The 20,168-nt window shown below is 43.1% G+C and overlaps 1 protein-coding gene across 1 annotated transcript; it reads left to right on the top strand.

Moving 5' to 3' along the window:
* Nucleotides 1-442: 442 nt before the first annotated feature.
* On the top strand, nucleotides 443-19,339 carry DISP2 (dispatched RND transporter family member 2). The gene is made up of 7 exons (XM_077820307.1): nucleotides 443-726; nucleotides 3,876-3,905; nucleotides 7,383-7,506; nucleotides 9,682-9,797; nucleotides 10,680-10,798; nucleotides 11,959-12,056; nucleotides 15,914-19,339. Exons 1-7 carry the CDS (start codon nucleotides 443-445, stop codon nucleotides 19,337-19,339), a joined length of 4,197 nt encoding a protein of 1,398 aa, XP_077676433.1.
* Nucleotides 19,340-20,168: the final 829 nt, after the last annotated feature.

Raw genomic sequence — 20,168 nt, 5'->3', positions numbered from 1 at the left:
CATCACCTGAAGTCTTTAAATCCAGCTCATATATCTTTCTTAAAAAAACGTAGACTCACTAGCTCAACCACAAAATATGGGCTTGATGCAGGACTTACTGGGTGCAGTTCTACGGGCTATGTTATGTGGGATTTGGCCTCGATGATCATAATGGTCCCCTCTGACTTTAAAATATATTAATCTATCAAAACCTTTAGACTGGGAGATGTGATCCCATACAGGGCCTTTCCACCACTCTAGTACATGATAAAATTGTTCCATGTTTTCTCACAGAGAGAAAGTAAACCCAGAACCTTGCCAAACCTGTCTTAATGTGCCAGAGATCAGGAAGACTGAACCAAGCCATGGTGGAGCTCCCTGGGAAAGAGTCTGTCCAGTCCATCGGTGCCCTATCACTGCATCTCCCAGCTTGGTGAGAGGTCGTCTGCCTTCCTCCAGCCGCATGCTTGGACCAATGTCTGTTCAGTCCAATGGTCAGGTGCCATCCAGCTCCCAGGACTCACATCAACATCACCTATATTACCATTGCAACCAGCAAGAACCTAGAGACAGCTATGCCTTGCCCCCACTGCCAGGGCATGGAGAGAGGGCCACTTTGTGCTCCCACCATTCCAGTGGGAATTCTTTACCAGCTTCCCACCACGAGACCTCTGAAAGTCAATGGAAACAGTGGTCACATGACCAGCAGCAGTCACGACCAGTGCAGCGCCACATTGTAACAGTCAGGTAAGCCAAAGTCTGTACAGGTCACAGGGTTATTCACAATTGCAGCTGGGCAAAATTTTTCTACTAAAACTTTTTGGCAAAAATAGCAAATTTGGTGACCAAAATATTTCACAAATTTATGTCAATCTCACTGAATTGTTTCAACTGAGGAAAATCCCCTAAAAATTCTGAAAAATCAAAAATGCTTTGTTTGACATTTTCTAAACAAAGCATTTCAATTTTTTTATTTGAACTGACTTTTCATTTTGAAATTTCCTTTAATTCTATTTTTAAAGAATTAAAAATGTTAAAAATTGATTGCAATCTAACCAAACATTTCATTTCAGGTCAAATGAAACATTCAGTTAGACCCCAAACAACTTTTTTCTTACTTTTGATTTGCTGAAAATTTCAAAAACGTATAATTTTCTCATCAACCAGAAACAATTGGTTTCCTAATTTCTCAAGATTGCCAGTTAAATAAAATATCCATTATTCACACTGCTCTGCTCTCAATCTCTCTTAGAGCTTTGGGGTGTGCTGGGAAGGGAAAGTGCTGTGCTGGAGAGGTGGTGAGGATGGAGATGGGGAGCAAGGCTCTGCCAGCTCCTCTTCTGCTTTGGGGCAATAGGCACCCCCAAGGCACATGGAGTGAGCAGTGCACTTGTGTCGGGCATACAAGCAGTTCCTAGTTCCTTCCCACTGTGCACCCCACGCTTTGATCCTAATAGGACTCATTAGATAATGCCTCAAACTGGAGTCAAGACATCTAATCTAGCCATGATCAGGCCCATGTTTTGCAGTTCTCATATTTTCTTCTGGTATATTGTAAGAAGTACCCCAAAACCCTTTGGTTCTTAAGTATTTCAATGAGCCGAAGAGTGCATTTCATCCTGTGAGGCTATCAAAATGCTGGAGAATCCCAAATAGCTGCCAGGGTTTCCTTTCTGTGGAAGGAACATTCCACTTGAACCGGGGTGTTCTATCTTAAAGTATGGTGATGGTCAGAAAAAATGACTGTAAAAATGATCTTCTCACTCAACATAGTAGCTCTCTGAGAACTAAACTGGGACTTAAAGCCACTGCCTGGGTTGGTTGTAAGTGGAGGCTAAGGAAAAGCCGCACCCTAGCAGGCATGCATGTGTCTGGAAGAGCTGTAAGAGTACAGCGAGGAATGGCATCTACTACACCCCTCTCCTTATTTTTAGGACCACTATTGGCACTAAAGTTCCCAAGCCCTTTAATATCACACTGACAGGCACCTTAGAAGATCCTAACAGAGGTAGATTAGATAGTGTTGAATCTATCCCTGCACTCTGGTACAAGGTTAAGCACATTCTATCCCTTTATTTTCTTGAGCTATATCTAGCAACAGAAAAAAACCTGTGTTTTCCGCTGTTTGCACTGTAGAGCCTCACAGCCACAGCTATCAGAGAGTGACTAGGATCCTATTTTAGCTCATATACCTTCAACAAAATTATCAGTTAAATTCTTTATAATAGGTGATTTAAGCTACAGACTCAGCTGGTTTTGCAAAGCATTTGCAGAGTTTGCAGTGCTGGCAGTTAGAAAAGTCATAATCATCATCACCACAATACTGTTATGATTTGTAATCTGAGCAAATTTCCTATAGATTTATTGAAAGAGAATTACTATATAGATCCACAGTGCATCTTCTGACTGTAATCTCAGTTTAAAAAAGAATGTAAACAACACTCCAAAATCCAGAGAGAGCTAATGCTGCATGAAAAAACTGTGAGTGATTTATAACAAATGAACATGTGCCATTGAGTACCTTGGAGAGTACAATGTTTGGGCCCTCGTCATTTGCTTTACAAATACCAAAACTGTTCTGTTTTGCGATTCTCCCATCCATGTCACTCACAAAAAGCTGCCACCATACAACTGAAAGTCTCTTAAGCAGCATGCACTTTTACATGAGATACGCAGGGTTCTCAAACTTCACTGCAGTGTGACCCCTTTCTGACAACAAAAATTACTAAATGACCCCAGGAGAGGGGACTGAAGCCTGAGCCTGCCCAAGCCCCATCACCCCAGGGGGAGGGGGGGAGGAGGAGAGAGGGGGCAAAACCAAAGCCTTGTTGCCCCAGGGAGCCAAAGGTGCAGCCCAAGGTCTTCAGCCCCGGGTGGGGGGTCTGTAACCTGAGCCCTGCCACCCAGGGCCAAACCCAAAGCCTGAGCCCTGCCACCCAGCCCTGGGCGGTGATGCTCAAGCTTCGGCTTCAGCCCCAGGTCCCAGCAGGTCCAACGCCAGCCGTTAAAACAGGGTCGCAACCCACTTTGGAGTCCTGACCCAGTTTGAGAACCACTGAGATAGAGAATTTTTATGTTGGGCAATCCTGAGCCTTCCCTGAATGAGGAGGTGGTAAGACTATACAGTTAAAGGGGATGAGAGGAAAAAAGGTTCTTCAGATCTGAAATGGAGCTTTTGTTAATTGTGCAAGTGGAAAGCTCAGGCTCAAAGGTTTGTTAACAAATGTGACCTTTGAATCCCTCAGAGAAGACTTGTTTGCTGAACTCCTTAGAACAGTGCAGCTAGGAATAACAAATGTTCATCTATGAGGGCATTTGTTTTGTGGCAAATTGTCATGAGCAGTTCCATATCGCTCAACCCATCATCAGCATTGACTGCAGAAAATAGAGCCCAATGCACAAATGTTTACCCTGATGGAAAAGCCCTATTGGGTTTAATAGAAAATTATACTCTATTTTGAACCATCCTATAGAATTTAATGGAGAATTATACCCTTGCTATGGAAAGGTTAAAAAATCTGTAGAAAATATATAATTTTCTATTAAAATCTATAGGTTAAGTGTATAGAGTAATTTCCATAGAACTAAATTGTTTATGATCTAATTAAATTTCTGTAGGATTTTCCCATAAGGCAAAAGATCAGGAGTGGGATTCAAACCTGCGTCTCTTTCTGTTGTGTTTCTTTAAAAGACCAGTGGGAGAAGAGATTGTCCTATTCATTAGACTGCCTCCTCATGATGTACTTAGACTAGTGTCAGATAGCTTTCATCAGCTGGAACTGCACTGTACAGCTTTCTTGTTTTACAGTTCCTGAAAGGGTTAACTTGCTTATTAACAGCACAGCACACTGCTTCAAGTTAAAATAATAAACCAACCAATCTCTTTCTTTCTGCAGACATGACAAAGCTTTCAGGATGCCAAAAAGGTATGTTAAATATCAAATGCTTCCTTTCCTGCTATCCTATTATCATTGCTCTCCTACCCTGCTATTAGGAAACACAATGTATTATTCCTGGTGACATTCCAGACAGGCGCAGCTTCAGAGGCAAGAGCAGAGCTCCTCATTAAAGGCTTCCCATCTGTCTGAAAAATCTGTTTCTGTTTGTGTAATAAATTTAACCTGCATTCATGAAGAGCTTCATTGTCTAGATAGCTTTTCTCCAAGCGTGCGCTTTCTCTGGCCCAGCCAACAGCTTTATTTGTTTTTCTTGATTGGTCTAAACCAAGCCTAGAGGAGCAGCCAGGTCCACTGGCTTGGGAGTCAGGAAATCTGGATTCTATTCCCCACTCTGTCACTGACTTTCCATGCCACCTTAACCAACTCATTACACCTCTTTGTGCCTCAGTTTCCTTATTTGGAAAATAGGTATAATAATGTTTACCTACGTTGGTGAAATGCTTTGAGATCCAGGGATGAAAAGCACAACACAAGTATTGTAGATATTAAATGACTGCAGTGGATTCTCCTGGGTTCTGCATCTCAGAATTAAAGCAAACTGGAAGATCTTCAGACACAAGATTGCTCGATGTGAGGGTAACAGCAGTAATAGTCTCAGAGTTTTGCATTTTCCCACAGTATCTAGTGATGGAGATGTGTTTGTCAAGGTTATGTGTAGTGCTTCCTAGTTCTTCATGTATTAATGCACCAGAAGCTCTACAATTAAATTTAGATGACTAAAATGTTTAAAAGAGGTCGGGAAGTATAAAGTGCAACTCGGAATCGTGTATGACGGAAAGGTGATTATGGACAATCTAGACACACTTCTGGAAAGAAATGTTATATGAAAAAAGATAAATAAAATAATTACTTGTTGCCCTAATCTCCTGCCTTATGTTTCTCATATTTAAATCCAAAGGAATGAGAAAAGGAGTACTTGTGGCACCTTAGAGACTAACAAATTTATTTGAGCATAAGCTTTTGTGGGCTACAGCCCACTTCATCGGATGCCTAGAATGGAACATATAGATAGATAGATAGATAGATATACACATACATACAGAGAACATGAAAAGGTGGAGTAAGAGGCTAATTAATTAAGATGAGCTATTATCAGCAGGAGAAAAAAAACTTTTGTAGTGATAATCAAGATGGTCCATTTAGACAGTTGACAAGAAGGTGTGAGGATACTTAACATGGGGAAATAGATTCAATATGTGTACAACTTATAGCTAATTTACGGTATTTTTCACTTTCTATTCTTCCTCTTAATATCATGCTTGGAGAACACTTAACTTAGAGAATGAAAACAAATGCAGGAGCACCCTTTCTGGCTGCTACAGGGCTGTTGCATTTGGGTTACCAGCACAGCAGTGGAATGTAACAATTTTAAAAATTGGTTTTGTTGAAATGCATAAATAAAAAAATCATGAAAACATCTTTGTAATTCCTTTCACAACACTCCATTTAAAAATGTAATTTTGAGGCCTAAAACTAATTAACAACATCCATTTAAGCTAACATCAGCAAGATACAAACTGTTTTAACAGGTGGTTCTCTACCTCTTAGTGCTTCCAGTTTTTGGTTTACAAACTGTGTTTATCAGGTAGGTTCTCCAGTGAATTTGTGTAAGAATCTTTCACCTCTGGAGGTTGAGGGCCTGATGTTTAAAAAGTTAGGCATCAAATTACCACAGCCCCACACATAAATAGATAATTTAATGTGCAAGTGGCCATTTCTGATCTTTTGCATGCACAAATACCTGATTTGCACATGCAAGCTTAATAACTATGTCTACATTTAAAAAAAACAGGTCATAGGTTCAATTCCAGATTCAGTCACAAGTGAAAACGCATTTCATGGGCTCATTCTTGTCCCTGGTTATGACGAAGCTACATTACTTGACACAATTAACAGTCTCTGGCTCACGAGACGCATGGGACTGGGCTAGCTAGAGTATTACGGTTCAGGATTGAAGTGCAGCGGCACAGCTTCTGAGGCTTGTAAACAGTAAATTCATCCATGAATCTAAAATACACCAGGAGCTGTTTGCTAACAAATAGTCCTTAGACCTTACAAAGACATAAATATTTAGAAATATACCAGATCAGATCAATAGCCCTTGTGGTCCAATATCCTGTCTCCAACAGTAGCTAGTGCCAAATGCTTCTGAGAAAGGTACAAGAAACCCCAGGCAATTAGATGAGGTCTACATTAGAAAAAACTTGCCAACAGACATGCCAAACCCATGAAAAAAATGCAGAAATTGGGCTTCAAGTTAAAATAATAAACCATTTTGGCTTAATTGGCTTGTGAGTTGCTTGTTGGCTAGTTTTTGGCTTGTAGCTTGTTGCTTGTTTAGCTTGTAGCTTGTTGCAGTTTGTTGCTTCTTTTTTTTTATTGGCTCCTGGCAAGTAGAGGCAAGGGGGAGAGAATTAGAGGTGCACAGCAGGCCCACCACAGTCCCAGACTGCACGCCGGGGGAATCTAGTCACATAAAATATTGGGGTTCTTAGGGATTGGCTTGTTTTGAAATGGGATTAGCTTGATTTTTGGCTTATTGTGAAAGTCGGGGTGCTTATTTACCGCATGAAAGTTGGCAACTGTGCTTGCCAATATAGCTATACCAGCAAAACCTCCTGGTGCAGCTACAGTTTATACTGGCAAAAGAGTGCTTTTGCTGGCATAATTTATTCTTTGTCAGTTTATGCCAGGTCTCTCTCTCTCTCACACATACACAAACACACACCCTTAACCAACATTACTGTGCCAGCAAAAGTTTCTCATGTAGACCTGGCCTGAGAGTTTGCCGTATGTTTTGAAGCATGAGGGTTTATATCCCTTATAAAAATAATTCTATCTAATATAACTTTGAATGATCTTATTATCTGCATACATTTATAATTTTCTTTTGAATCCTAGTAAGCTCTTAGCCATGACAATATCTTGTGGCAGCAGATTCACAAGCTGATTATCTACTTACCTGTGTATTCTGTTGAGATCCCAAACTTCATGCTGCTTCTTGTCAGTTACACACTGACTAGACTGTCTGGCAGTGGATAGTTTGGATTGTGCAATGTGTGGGAGGAGGAGAACAAAATAATAAGGGGGGAAAAACAACCTTCCCAAGTGGATTTTTGCAGTTAAATATTAAAAGCCACATTTTGCCCAGGGAGGCAAGTGCCTAGTTTTTACTGTTTCCAATTGAAAAGGCAGGGAAGTGTAGGGATGCAGAATGTAATTACGCAAGTTAATGAGAACTGCATGCAAGCATCCAATTGCAGACAGAATGTGTTCAGTAGAACTCCTACCCCCTGAGCTTTTTAACAAATAAATGCCCAAACTAGGAAGCCCTCATTCTAGTAAATATTCTTCTTCTAACATTGTGCTGGTACCACAGCATGTTTCATGTTAATATTAGAAATCAGGTTAACAGCAGCATTTGTTTTCTCCTGTTCATTCCAGTTATTCCCAGGTGATTGCTGAGTGGCCAGTAGCTGTCCTTGTGCTCTGTTCGGTGACCGCTCTGGTTTGTACTTTAGCTGGCCTGCTAGTTGGAAATCTGCCAGATTTTTCAGAACCCTTGATGGTAAGTCCCTGCAGATGATATGGGGCAGGCATGTCATCCATGAATGCAAGGAAAATCAGTGGAACAATCAATTATGTTTTCTTCCTGCATTGTAAAATTACCACATTCCCTACTCCTCTGGAAATGGATGGAGAAGAGAACAGACCTGTAAATACATGAGGACATTAAAGACACTATCACTCTCACATTCCCCCAGAATGCTCAGTAGTTTATAATATCTACCACCAGATGACAATCTGCTACCCCCTCATTCTCAGAAATATCAGAAAGCACATTAGGATAAAAGGGAATCTGCATTCCCTGCTCTTCTTTTGCTACGAGAATCACAGAAATTGAAAATGAAAAGAAACCTGTTAGGTAAACTAGTCCATCCCTCTCATTCAGTACAGGAGTGTTCTCTGCACTGAATTTGCCTGTGCATTGGCCTGTCATAGTTTTAAAGGATTTTAGTGAAATTACTTCCTTTTGGAGACTATTTCACTGTTCATGAAAACATTTTTCTTGTTATTTAGTCTTAATGTTCCTTTGCTCGTTTTCAACATATTGCTCCTAGTAGTACCCCTTTACTATTTCCCAAATCAGGGGTCTCAAACTCAGATGACCACGAGGGCCAGATGAGGACTAGTGCATTGGCCCGAGGGCCGCATCACTGACACTCCCCCTCACTGCCCCCACTCCACCCCTTCCATGAGGCCCCACCCCTGCCCCGCCTCTTCCCACCCCTTCCCTGCCTCCATTCCAACCCCTTCCCCGAAGTCCCCACCCGAACTCTGCCCCCTCCCTGCCCCCAGGGGGTGCAGGAGGGGTACGGAGTGTGGCAGGGGCTTAGGGCAGGGAGTTGAGGTGCAGGGTGTGGCAGGGAGCTCAAGGCAGAGAGTTGGAGTGCGGGGTGCAGGAGGGAGTGTGCGGTGTGGCAGAGGGTTGGGGTGCAGGCAGGGGGCTCAGGGCAGGGGGTTCGGGTGCAGGAGGGGTGTGGGATGCAGCAGGGGGCTCAGGGCAGGGGGTTGGGGTGCAGCAGGGGGTTGGGGTGCAGGCAGGGGGCTCAGGGCAGGGGGTTGGGGTGCAGGAGGGGTGCGGCAGGGGGCTTAGGGCAGGGAGTTGGGGGGCAGGGTGCAGGAGGAGTTCGGGCTCCAGCCTAGTGCCACTTACCTAGAGTGGCTTCGGGGTGGCAGTGGGGCGCACTGGGGCCAGGGCATGCTCCCTGCCTGTCCCGGCCCCGCTCCCGCTCCACTCTGGGAAGCAGCTGGAACCATGTCCCTGCGGCCCGGGGGAGGGAGGGGTGTGGGCGAGGGCACAGGGCTCCATGCGCTGCTTTTGCCGCTCTCCAGGTAACTCCCCCGAAGCTCCCATTGACCGCAGTTCCCCATTACCAGCCAATGGGAGCTGCGGGGGGCGGTGCCTGGAAGCCAGGGCAATGCACGGAGCCCTCTGCCCCTCCCCCCCGGGCCACAGGGATGTTGTGCTGGCTGATTCAGGGAGTGGCACGGGGCCACGGGGGGCAATCCCGGGGGCCGGATACAGCCTGTGGGCTGTAGTTTGCCCACCCCTGGCCTGGAGGTAGGCCGGGGGTGGGGGCGCGCGGGCTGCTTGGCGGGTCGCAGGAAATAGCCCCACGGGCCGCGTGTTTGAGACCCCTGTCCTAAATAGTTCCTCTCCCTCCTGAGTGTTTACCCTTTTCCTCTATCTAAGAAAAAATGTTCTTGAAAAACATGGAAAAATACCATCCTACTCAGACAGGCTCTAGGATGAGATGAAGGACACCTTTCCAGGAGAGATTGAGAAAGAGAAGAAAATCATTCTGGTCAAGGTTCCAGTGTGGACTAAAGACTGTGTCGAGAGGGAAGAAAATAAATCCTACTTCTGCAGCTGTTGATTTTGGTTGACATCCCTAATCTAGAGAGGAAGAGAGAAATCCTGCTTGGCCTGTTCAGGATGAACTATCTCACTACTGGCCAAAAAGGAAAGGATAAGTTATATTTCTGTAGGTTCACATATGGACTATGCCCCTCTTTCTAAGAGAAATTCAATTTGTGTGTGCCTCAAAAAATGTGATTAGATTTTAATAATCACAGACACGTGCTGTGTCTGACATAAGGTGTGGAGGAGGTGGGCTAAGGAAGGTTAAGCCAAAGCACAAGTCTGACAAGTTAATAAAACCCTTTTGCTTGGCTATAGGGATTTGCGCCTCGAGATACTGACATTGGCAGAAAACTCATTGTCTGGAAGAATGTACAAACCCATACGGGCTATCAGAAGACCCTTTTGCTTTCTCCCTACGCTGAAAAGAACAGGTATCTGAATTTAGTTCTTTGGATTTCAGTGCTTGCAATGCCACAATGAGACTGCTTTACTAATGATGTGACATCTTAGTTTGGTTGCAACTGAGTTGTAAAATCAATAAGTAACATTTTCAAACATCCCAAAGTGAATTAGGAGCCTAAATCCCCATTTTCAAAATTTATTTATGTACTTAAGAGCGTAAATCCATTGGCTGTCAATGAGACTTAGGCTCCTAAAATCACTTTTCAAAATAGGATTAGGCTCCTAGGGGTATGTCTACACTGCAATAAAAAAGCTGCAGCAACGAGTCTCAAGTGCCTAGGTCAGCTGACTCAGCCGTGTAGTGCTTGGGCTGTAGATCTAAAAATTTGCAATGCAGACATTCAGGCTGAGGCTGGAACCTGGACTCTGGGACCCTCCCTTTCATGGGGTCTCAGAGCCTGGGCTTCAGCCTGAGCCTGAATGTCTACACTACAATTGAATAGCCCCACAGCCCAAGACCTGCGAGACTGAGTCAGCTGACCCAGGCCACCCATGGCCATGCTACGGGTTATTCATTGCAGTGCAGTCACTTAAGTCACCAAGGCACTTTTGAAAATTTAACCCAACAGCTTTAAGCATCTGCAGCAATAATTCAGTGACTCCCAACAGGAGTGATGTGGGATCTAACTCATGACTGCAAACTGATGCAGTCAAACCTGTACAACAGTCCAATACTGAACCCCTGGACCCAAACCATGTTTCATTTTAGGCCAGTGGCCGCTCCAATTGCATTATGTCTCATCAAAGCACATTTTCATGGTGTGACAACCCATGGCTAGTCAACCGCATGACTTGTAGAAACATGTTGAATCCAGCTGTTCCATAGAAGGATAATTGTGATCTCTTGATAGCTATGGTGACATTGGTATTAACAGAGGGCAGAGGTTTATCCATGGCGAACAAGAAGCAAGAACAAGACGGATGGTAGAACAAGACTATGGAAAAGACAGTTTCTTTTGTGGGCCCCCAGGTGAGTGAAGTCTTAACATACACCTTCAAAATGTAACAACCAAGAAAGAGGGGACAGTGGGAAACTGCAATAGCACAAAGAGATGTAACATCCAGTACATGTGGAAGTGTTCAGAAAATGCCGAATAAAGCAGTCAGGCATAATACAATTCTGTGCACTCTAATGTGTCTTTCGTCTAGTGATCTTGCAGCATTTTGCAAACATTAATTTATTAAGCCTCCCCAGTTATCGGTGAGCAGAGCTAACTGAAATTTTGTACAGGTTTTAATTTTATTCTTGAAAAATGAATTCTTCCCTTAGCCCCCCAAAAAATCATTGTTGAAGGGTGTGTTCTTAAAAAAAAATTAAAAATTAAAAATTTTCTTCCAAAATTGAAAATTTCCAAAAATGTTCATTTTGGAATAATGAGAAAGTACCCATTTTATCTCTCAGTTTCTTACTTTCTCTCCTTCTTTTTTCCCAACTGGAACAGTATGTAAAAAGTAAAAAAATGAAAATAACACTTTGCCTCAAATAAATTTTTTTTCATACTTTTCCAGTGGAAAAAAGTAAATAATAAGAGGGGGGTGGGGGTTTCTGTCTTCCACAGTATTCCATTTTACAGATGCGTGGGGAAATTGAGCACAGAGAGGTTAAGTAACTTGCCAGAAATAACACAAGTGAGTGGACTTATGGGAATAGCACCTAGATATTCTGATTCCCAATCCCCTGCTTTAAGTCATCCTCTTAAGTACTGGAGTACAGAACTTACAGTTTCTCAGGGCCTCAGCCTCTCCCTCCCTCCCCCACAACCAACTATAGAGATTTTTGTCAGGAGGTAACAGTGGGTACAGAAATGGCCTGAATCAGATCCACAATAGTTTCGCTGTAGAGAAATGAACTTCACAGGTGAAAATTATAATGAGAGAACCCCATATGTCCCTCCTTTCCTGACCCTGATACATATGGAAAGCGTGATGAGGCAGGGGTCCCATGAGGCAATTTGCACACTTTATAGCCCTATCATTCATCAAGATCCATAAGCTCTGTTGCTCCATTTCAACTGATAGAATTATCAGTGGTGGACTTACACACGGCATTATGTTTTTTAAGTAGACTAACTATTTCAAACAGTATGAATGATTCCTCCTCCGTTACCTCACTACATTTCTGATTTTTAGGAAAGAGTTATTCTCAGCTGGTGTTTATGTCCACAACTGCTGGGAGTTTGTGGAACTTGCAAGCGATTCAGTCCATGTGTCAAATTGAACAGGACAAGGTTAGTATTACCATGGGGAATGTATACGTATGCAATCTCATTTCAATGTACTGGTTTAATCATTAACTAAAAGCTAGCAAGAAAAAAATTATATGAGAGATATAGTATCTTTCATCCTGGAGAATGCCAATGGATTTTACAGGTTTATAAATAAAAGAATAACTTTACCTACCACTGAAGTGCAGCTGCCTCTGGGCTGAAGAGCCATAGCTGTTTTGTAGTACACACACAACATCTTGGGCAAGAAACTGATGATAGTATATCGAACTGAAACTATAGAATTTAGGGTGGTTAATGTAATTACCAAAAGAGAAATGTGCCCATATACTGAGCCTAACACCCCACACACTACAGTGAGGAGGACCACATAAACAGAAAGATTAGATTAGATTATGATAGTTTTGTGAAAAGCACCATGGGATCTTTAATAAATATAAGTGATCAGATTCATTGGACGTTGGCACTTCCAACAGCACAACATCCTCTCTAAATTAGAGGTGCCAGATAAGATGGTGATAGATAAGCAATATGGCCTTCTATCCAGAGAGGACTGCACTGGATGTGACTAGACTTAATCTTCTAAATTGCCAATAATATTTTAATCCAAGACTGGTAAGAATGGCTCCGTGGTCTCTTGGCTGTAAACTGACAAACCTTTAATTCTCTGGATTGATTAGAAGAGCTGAGAGGCAGTGGGTTGCTCTGTGCCGCTGTCCAAGCTTTCTGGAAGCTTTCATCTGCTTCCTGTTTGGTCTGGAACTGTTCCCTTGATGCTGGAGACATCAGTTCCTCATTGGATTGTGGACCTAGGCCTGGTCCCTCTGGAAGCGATGCAGGTGATGGGGCTGTTTCCGTTGATGGTGAACCACTCTCCGCTGGTGCACTTTGGGGTATTTCAGGCTCTGGCTGAGCCTCTTGTGTAGAGTCATCTGCTGCTGCTGCCAGTGCAGGCTCGGTGGTGCCCTCTGGTGTTGGAGCTGTAGACAGGGTTGCAAGCACTGGACTCAGTGCTGGCAATGGTTCTGGTGCTGGTTGCTTTGCCAGTTTCGGTTCGGGGACTGGCTTGGGCTGGGTCTGTGGGGCTGGATCCACTACTGCCATTGCAGTTGTTGGCAGGGGATCCAGTTCCACCACCTCCATCTGGGTTTCTGGTAACACAGACAGGGCCCTGGTGGAAGGCTCAGGAACAGGGATAGGTGTGGAAGCTTGCTTAGTCTGGCTGAGGGTGACCATTCCAACCCTTTTGGCCAGCTTTACCTGGTTGGCCAAGTCTTCCTGCAGCAGCATGGGAATGGGGTAATCATCATAGACTGCAAAAGTCCACATTCCTGACCAGCCCTTGTACTGGACAGGTAACTTGGCTGTAGGCAAATCGAAAGAGTTGGACTTGAAGGGTTGAATCGTCACTTGGGCCTTTGGGTTGATTAAGTTGGGGTCCACTAAGGAAGCACGGATAGCCGACACTTGTGCTCCGGTGTCCCTCCACGCGGTGACCTTCTTCCTGCCCACACTCACAGTTTCCCTCGACTCTGAGGGTATCTGGGAGGTATCTGGGCCTGAGGACCTCTGGTGTGATTCTGGTGCAATGAACTGTAATCTGTTGGGGTTCTTGGGGCAGTTGGTCTTTACATGCCCTGGCTCGTTACATTTAAAACATCGTCCAGCTGACAGGTCACTGGGCCGAGGTGGTTGCTGGAGAACGGTGTGGTGGGACGATAAGGTGTCTGGAGTGTTCCTTGGGGTGTAGTTGGGGCCTTGGGCTGCCCCTGGTAGTAGGGTGGGGTCTGAGGTTGTCCCTTCTGGTATCCGCTCCAACTGCGACCAGCGTTGTTTCTCTCTCCATTTTGTTCTGGTTTGCCCCGCCTCTCTGGCAGTCTGGGACTGCTTGTATTGATCAGCATAAGAAGCAAGACTTTCTGCTGAGTCCATTTTCTTATCCCATAATCACTGTTTTATATCCTCCTTGGACATATTCAGGAATTGCTCCTGAGTCATCAAATCACACATTCCTACAAAGCTAGTAACACCCCTTCCTTTGACCCATTTATCTAACAGAGCCTTCATCTGGTTTGTATAAGCCACATTACTTAGTCCAGGTCCTCTCATAAGGGCTCTAAATTTTACTCTGTAAGTTTCAGGTGTAACTTGAAATTGCTTTAAAACCAAATCCTTGAATTTTTTATAGTTAGAAGCCTCATCAATAGGTATCTTATTGAATATGTCCAGAGTCCTTCCAGTCAATTTTGTGACCAGTGGGGTCATCTTGTGAGCTTCAGGAATTTTATGGAGTGTGCACAGTCTCTCAAAGGTGAGAAAATATTCAGCAATATCACTGGATTCATCATATTGTGGACATAGTCGCTCCCATTTGGGGATTGTTGGGTAAGGATTGTTAGGGTTATCCGGTATATTCTGCTGAGCCTTTGCCTTCTCCATCTCCAGTGCATGCTTCCTCTCTCTTTCCTTCTCCTCCAGTTCTTTTTTCCTTGCCTCCATAGCTCTCCTGTGGGCAGCCTCTTTGGCTTTTTCTGCCTCCATAGCTCTCTGGTGGGCAGCCTCTTGGGCTTTTTCTGCCTCTTTCACTGCCTCCAGTCTGGTTAACTCCAGTTTGTGTTGTGCCTTGGTTTCTGTCATCCTAGCCTCTCTGTTTTTAACTAACTTTACACCCGAGAGTTAGAAAGAAAACCACAAAACAAAACCAAAAAACCTGGCTTGTAAAATTTTGCTGTGTGGTAACATGATACCTATGTTCTCTGATAGCTATTCTCAGCCTACAGAAAAATCCTTTTTAAAAAAAAAACTAACACCTCTGTCTCCAGGCAAATAGACAAAAAACCCTCTAGCTGCTCTTAGCTTAAAAAAAAAAAAACCTCTTCAGGTCTCTGAAAAAACAGTTTATATAGTGAAACTTCAGTCTTGCTTAGCTATACCTTAACCAATCATTTTATTAACCTATCCTAACATATTGTAACAAAATTCTCTAACCAATCATATCCCACCACATTAATTAATTTTGCAAGGTGTAAATCAGTTATGTAACAGACAGAAACAATCAAAGAACCAGACAGAGATCATACATACACACAATAGAGAAAGGGGGACCATAAAAACAAAACAATAAAGAAATGGGGATTTCTCAACCACAACTATGGATAAGTGATTTCTTGCCAGACAGAACGCTGTCAAATTAAGTTTTCTTTAACCATCGTAAGATCTGGTTTTTTATCTAGTGATGTTGGGTGCTATTAGGACAGGATCGTCTTCTTAATAGCCTGATATTACTTTGTTTTAATGTAATGTAGATGGAATGTTAGGATGTGATTTCCTGCTTCTTAGCTAATGGCTGCTGCTCTCCTAATACAGCTGCAGACAAAGGCTTTAGGCCTTACAATATGGCTGCAGGAAAAGGCCTTATCCTTACAGCACCATGCCTTCTGCTTATGTCCTTCACAGAACGTCACTGCGGTGCAGAAAAAAGAAGCTTAAAAGAAAAAGGATAAAGGCTTAAAAATTCTCATCTTAGTGGTCCTAATCCAGAGAATGAATGTAAAACGAGGAAAGCTGCTGTCACTAATAGTAGGACAATGGATTGAGGAAGGATCCCAATTCCTAAATCAGTGCAAGAAATATATAACAGAGGCTATTAATTTAGTTTTGGAAAAAGTGCTGCCCAAACATCTTGTTTCAATGGCTACAATATATTGTATTTTGTCAACAAAAGGTTGGGGAGCCAGGGTTTATAAACATGAGGAGGACAGGATAATTCTAGTGAGAATTTAAACACTCTGCTGTATAAAGGCAGTAGAGTAAAAAGTGGGAGAGTCTAATCTGATGTTCTCCTATTGGCTGTTTTTCAGATCCGCTCACATGCTCATTTTGGGAATCTCTGTCAACGTACTGAAGGCAATGAATGCTGCCCAAGCTGGTCTCTGGGTAACTATATTGCTGTCCTTCACAACAGATCTTCTTGTTTGGAGATAACTCAAGCAGATGTCTCCCACACCCTGGCACTCCTCCGTTCCTGTGCCCCAGATTACCACAAAGGCATCCTTATTCCTTCTTGCATAGGTCCCAGGACTGGAAGAGAGAAACACTCTCAGTGTGCCAAAGTACCAGAAAAATGTACCCGGTTCAGTGGTATTTACCAGCTTCTTCACTTCTTGGTTGACAGAGACTTTCTCAGTCTTCAGACAATGGAATATCAAGTGCCATCACTGAAATACAGCCTGCTGTTTTTGCCTACAAAGAAAGGAGCATCTATGATGGAAATCTACCTGGACAACCTGGAGTCATGGGACCTGTTTGATAATTACACATCAATCACTGGAATGGACCTGGGTCTTAAAGAGAAACTATTCCAGCACTATCTTCTACTGGATACCATGTATCCAGTCCTGGCAATATTAGCCATTTTTCTAAGTATGACTTTTTATTTACGCTCAATCTTTATTACTTTTATGGTCCTTATGATTGTTGTCAGTTCTTTGATGATCTCCTTCTTCTTGTATAAGGTGGCCTTCAGATTCACCTACTTCCCTTTTGTAAACCTGACAGCAGTTGTCATTCTCAGTAGCATTTGCGCAAATCACACCTTTGTGTTTTTTGATCTCTGGAGCCTCAGCAAGAGCCAGAATCCTTCTGCAGGCCTCCTGCAGTGGATGAGCCAAACCATGCACCACTTTGGGTATCTCATGCTGGCGTCTTCCTTTACAACAGGTGCTGCTTTCTATGCCAGCTATATGAGCAATATAATTGCCATCTGCTGTTTTGCCATCTATATGGGCACCTGTGTGTTGGTGAATTTAGTATTCATGGTAACTTGGCTTCCATCTTCTGTTGTGTTGTATGAACGCTACATAGCAACAAACTGCATTTATAAACCAGAAGACTATTGGAACTATAGTGGGCATAAAAGAGTTATTTTCTCTCTCCATCATATACTCAGGGGTCTCCAGAATACCTTGTGTGAAACCTCCAAGCTGTTATTTGAGAAGATTCTTCCATGTGGTGTTATAAAGTTTCGTTACATTTGGATCTGCTGGTTTACAGCCTTGGCAATAGGGGGTGCCTACATTTCCTGTTTTAATCCTAAACTAAAACTCCCCAGTTTAGAGATGCCATCTGTCCAGATGTTTAGATTAAGCCATCCCTTTGAGAGATATGATGCAGAATACTGTCACCAGTTCATGTTTGAGAGGCTGGAGCATGGAGAAGGACAACACATGCCCATCACTATAGTCTGGGGCATACTGCCTGTGGACAACGGGGATCATTTCAATCCTAAGAGCAATGGCACGCTGGTGAAAGATACCACATTTACAATCCAAAATCCTGAAGCTCAAAACTGGCTCTTGGAGTTCTGCCAAAAAGTGAAGAATCAAACTTTCTACTATTCTGATCTGGAGCAGAAATCTACAGTTTGTTTCATGGAGGAGTTTCACACGTGGATGGACAGTCGCCAGTGCTCCCAGCAAGATCACAGCTTCAATCTCTGCTGTAACCACTTCCCCTTCCCCTATGGAAGCGAAGTCTTCCTGCACTGCATCAAAATGATGATCATGGAACAAGGCAGAGATGGGGCTGAAACCTATGATTTGGGTCTTAGATTTGATGGAGAGGGAAACCTAATTGCCTTGGTGCTACAGTTTCAAACTATTTATCTCTACAGCTTCAACTACAGCAAAGCCAAACAATTCTACAATGAAATTGGCCACTGGATAACAGAGGAAATGAAAACTGCCCCCATGGGGCTTCAGAATGGATGGTACACCAGTAAACTAGAGCTATATAATCTCCAGCACAGTCTTAGCACAGAGACAATGGTGGTCATAGGACTATCCATAACCATCTCTTTTGTGGTGCTGCTGCTCACCACCTGGAATGTTATTCTCAGCATATTCTCTGTTACAGCTATCACAGGTACTGTCCTGGTAACTGTTGGACTTTTGGTGCTGTTGGAATGGCAGCTCAATGCAGTGGAGTCTCTCTTCATTTCAGCAGCAGTAGGCCTCTCCACTGACTTTACAGTGAACTACTGTATTTCCTACCACTTGTGCCCACATTCTGATCGCCTGAGCCGAGTGGCCTTCTCTCTGAAGCAGATGAGCTGTGCCACTGCTATGGTGGCATCTGCTCTGTTTTCTGCAGGTATCATCATGCTGCCTGCCACAGTGCTGGCATACCGGAAGCTGGGGATATTCATAATGATGATCAAGTGTATCAGCTGTGGATTTGCCAGCTTCTTTTTTCAGTCTCTATGCTGCTTCTTTGGCCCAGAGAAGAACTGTGGTCAGATCCTTTGGCCTTGCACCTATGCCTTGAAGGACTATTCTGATGACTCCAGGCCAAATGGAAGCTTTAACTGTGGGGGAGAAGAGAAGCAGAACAGATTACGGAAGGTGCAAGAGTCTAACACTGCAAATGAACAGTATGAGCTCCAGCCCTTGGCCAGAAAACTTAGTGACAGTTTTGACAACAGCACTTCCACAAGCAAACTGTCTAATCGTCCTTCTGTCCTGTCTGAAGACATACAGCTCCAAGACAGCAGGTGTCCCAGAATAGGAATCCATCCTTCTCTTGAAACAGACAGACAGAATCTGCAGGAGACTCTAATGGACCACCGTGTAGATCTTTGTCAGTGTCCTGCCTTGCAAACATCTTCTCCTTACAAACATAGCAGCTCGGGAGCAGAAGCAGAAATTCATGGAGAGAGACTCTGCAGGGATTGTAGATGTCAAAAATATGGTCCAAAAGCCTGGGATGGATACATGCTGGATTATCTTTATTCAGCCAGCATGAAAGATGAAGGACAGTTAAATAAATCTCAGTGTTCTAGAGACACTGCTCAACAACAGTCAGATTATACCTCAGAAAATACTAATATCCCTGAAGCTGAAATTTACAAATTTCACAGAGGCCTTTGTTCTCATAGCAGTTCTTTCAATGTGCTCAACGTCTCAAGTGAGATCTCTCTCAGTGATTTTGAGCAGAGCATAAAACTTGCTGAGTCAGCCAGTTCTTGTCCCAATGTCTTAGATGTGTCTGATTCCTGCTGTGCAGCAGAGAGAGGTCACCTGAATGGGAAGAGAGACACCCTGAGGTTGGACCTGAGAGAGACCGTCTTTGACGTATCTCTACCAGCATCCCAGCAAAACAGCTCTTCTTGGAAAAACCGATTGGGATTAGGGAGTGAAGGTCCAGTTGTTTTACCAAACAGCCAACCAGACATGCCTGATGTTTGGATCAAACGATCCAGTGCACAAAATTCTGGTTACAGCAGCTGAAATCTCCAAGAAAGTAAAACTCAATTACAGAAGAAAACAGGAAATAAACCTCCTATTTACACTGTAAATATAAAATCTTTCCTCCCTTCCCTCTTTGAGCTAGGTATTTCAGCTGCAGAGATGCCTACATTTTCACTGAGTCAGCAAATCTGATATTAAAAAAAAATGAGGATTAGAGATGAATTTTAATGCAGTAAAAAAATGTTGACCATCCAGCAGCCCATGCCATATTCACATTTGTACTTTTTGACATTCCCTATAGTGATTAGATTTTGTTTTCCTGCCAAGTACAAGAAAGAAGGGGATAATGATTAGAGAGGTGACTCTCTCTAGATATTTAAAGAAATAAATCCCATGTAGAAAAATATCTATAATTGCTAATCATTGGAATCTGGCTAATGGCTGGAAAGAGAACTGTTTCCTGTTGAAGCAGATCTCTGTTTTTATTAGCAGTCCAGGTTTACAAATTTCCCCAAAGGAATTGTATTCAGATATTTGTTTAAATCTGTCCAGTGAGTGGTTTTCAACTGGTGTGATCTGTTACTCTTCAATGAGAAAACTATATAGTCCAGCCCCAAATATCTTTCTGATCAGGATTTCAGCTGGTTTCACTGTAGGGAACTCCTTCTGACACTGCTTCAGCATGGGGTTTTCCTAGACAGAAAGCCATCTCCTTGTCCTCTGTGACTTGGGCAGCTTGTGTTTCATGTTCACAGCTAGTTTCTATCCCAGGCAAAAATGTAAAAATATTTTTAAAATTGGCATATCTGCTGAATCTTGAATTTTACTTTTTTCTTTACCAGAAAAGACAAAAAAGAACCACGTCTTT

Source organism: Eretmochelys imbricata, chromosome 6 (assembly GCF_965152235.1).
Source record: "Eretmochelys imbricata isolate rEreImb1 chromosome 6, rEreImb1.hap1, whole genome shotgun sequence".
Classification (NCBI taxonomy): Eukaryota; Metazoa; Chordata; order Testudines; family Cheloniidae; genus Eretmochelys; species Eretmochelys imbricata.
Note: the sequence above shows the minus strand (reverse complement) of the source record. Positions and strands in the feature narration are given on the sequence as shown.

Excerpts from the sequence above, each read along its gene's own strand:
- DISP2 (XM_077820307.1), top strand. The coding sequence starts at position 443 with ATGCTTGGACCAATGTCTGTTCAGTCCAATGGTCAGGTGCCATCCAGC. Across the intron at positions 727-3,875 it reads CGCCACATTGTAACAGTCAG|ACATGACAAAGCTTTCAGGA; the intron begins GTAAGCCAAAGT and ends TTCTTTCTGCAG. Across the intron at positions 3,906-7,382 it reads GCTTTCAGGATGCCAAAAAG|TTATTCCCAGGTGATTGCTG; the intron begins GTATGTTAAATA and ends TGTTCATTCCAG.